Here is a 1,707-nt window from a genome sequence, read left to right on the forward strand (position 1 = left end):
TATATATATATATATATATATATATATGTTTGTACTTTTAACATGAAAAATGAGTCGTTATGTACTTAGAGACTCCAGTCCCCTACTCCCAACCTACTCTCTCTCTCTCTCTCAATTGCAATTGCTTTGTTTCTTTGATGATTGATTTCTGCTTCATTCTATCACCAGATTTTGAATTTATCTTCGTCTTCTCAATATCAATTCTTCCAGTTTTCAATCATTTCCATCAAAGATTCCCCAAGTTCTCTATCACTGCAGAGAAAATGATGGATAATTCAGATATGTTTGAAGCAAGTGATTGCTTCGATCCAAACTCTCTGACTCATGAAGATGACAGTTTCCCACAACCTCATGTCTCCAATTTCCACCAAATTCCCAATTTCTCCGCCATTGAAGCACCTGGAGACGAGCTTCATCACCGGCATCTAATAACGAACATGGATATTCAGCAACACAACTGGACTCATAATGATCAGATTCTTATGGGGAATGATGACGATTGTTTGCCTACTCCACCACCAGATCTCCTCAATCTCTTCCAGTTACCCAGATGTTCCTCATCAATCTGCTTTTCCAACCCGACCCATATCGATCAAACCACCATGTACGACCCGTTATTACCTCTTAACCTCCCTCCGCACCCTCCCTTCGTCAGAGAATTGCTCAATTCTCTCCCAAACGGCTTCAATTTCTCGGGTTTTGGAGAAATGGATATGGAAAGAGGAGATCAAAATCAATTGTATCATGATGGAGATTCAGTTTTGGAGTTGGGTGAAAAAGGAAAAGAAACAAAACATTTTGCTTCTGAAAAACATAGAAGACAACAATTTAATGGCAAGTTTGAGGCCTTGAAGGAATTGGTTCCAAATCCCACAAAGGTATGAGAAATTCAACCATTAGATCGATCCTTCAAATTTTTACTGAATTCCAACATTTTCATTCACTTTAAACTTGTTGAATTACTTGTGGGTATGATGTGATTTCATGAATAAAAAAAGGCTGATCGAGCATCACTGGTTGGATATGCGATTGAATACATCAATGAACTCAAAAGAACTGTGGAGAAACTGAAGATCTTGGTGGAGAAGAAGAGATGTAATCCAAGTAGAATCAAAAGGCGAAAAACCCAAGATGATTCGACGTTAGATGTAGAGAGTATTTACACAAGAAGCAACGGCGATCCTGCCAATGATCGAGAAGCCATTAACGGCAATTCATCTTCTACAATGAGAAGCTCATGGCTACAGAGGAAATCGAACAACACTGAAATCGATGTTCGGATTGTTGACGACGAAGTTACAATCAAATTGGTGCAGCAAAAAAAGATGAATTGTTTGTTACTTGTTTCAAAAGTTCTTGATGAACTTCAACTGGATCTTCATCATGTGGCGGGTGGAGTCATCGGAGATTTCTACAGTTATCTGTTCAACTCTAAGGTACAACTTGTTTAGCCAATGCCATGCAACTTTGAGTTGTACATTGAGACCCATTTGGGGGAATCTTAAATTTGAAAGTTGAAAACTTGTTATGATCTTGAATGACATTTGCAGATTTGTGAAGGGTCCTCTGTTTATGCAAGTGCCATAGCCAATAAGGTAATTGAGGTGGTGGACAAACAATATGCTACATAAGGTACAACTTCTTTTGGATAAAGTGCAACCATTTATTATGGAGAGAGAAACATATATATATATATATATATATATA

At 37.8% G+C, this 1,707-nt stretch overlaps 1 protein-coding gene across 1 annotated transcript in view; it reads left to right on the forward strand.

Annotated features, from left to right (window-relative positions):
* Positions 1-204: 204 nt before the first annotated feature.
* Positions 205-1,707, forward strand: part of LOC112523573 (transcription factor bHLH91-like) — a 3,927-nt gene continuing 2,424 nt past the window's right edge. Inside the window, exons 1-3 of the mRNA XM_025133235.1 lie at positions 205-878; positions 999-1,436; positions 1,551-1,632. Of these exons, the coding sequence (XP_024989003.1) occupies positions 264-878; positions 999-1,436; positions 1,551-1,631 (1,134 nt within the window). The 5' untranslated portion in view covers positions 205-263 and the 3' untranslated portion in view covers position 1,632. The remainder of the gene's footprint in view (positions 879-998; positions 1,437-1,550; positions 1,633-1,707) is intronic.

This window comes from Cynara cardunculus (genome assembly GCF_001531365.2).
Source record: "Cynara cardunculus var. scolymus isolate 2C chromosome LG 12, CcrdV1, whole genome shotgun sequence".
Lineage (NCBI taxonomy): Eukaryota > Viridiplantae > Streptophyta > Magnoliopsida > Asterales > Asteraceae > Cynara > Cynara cardunculus.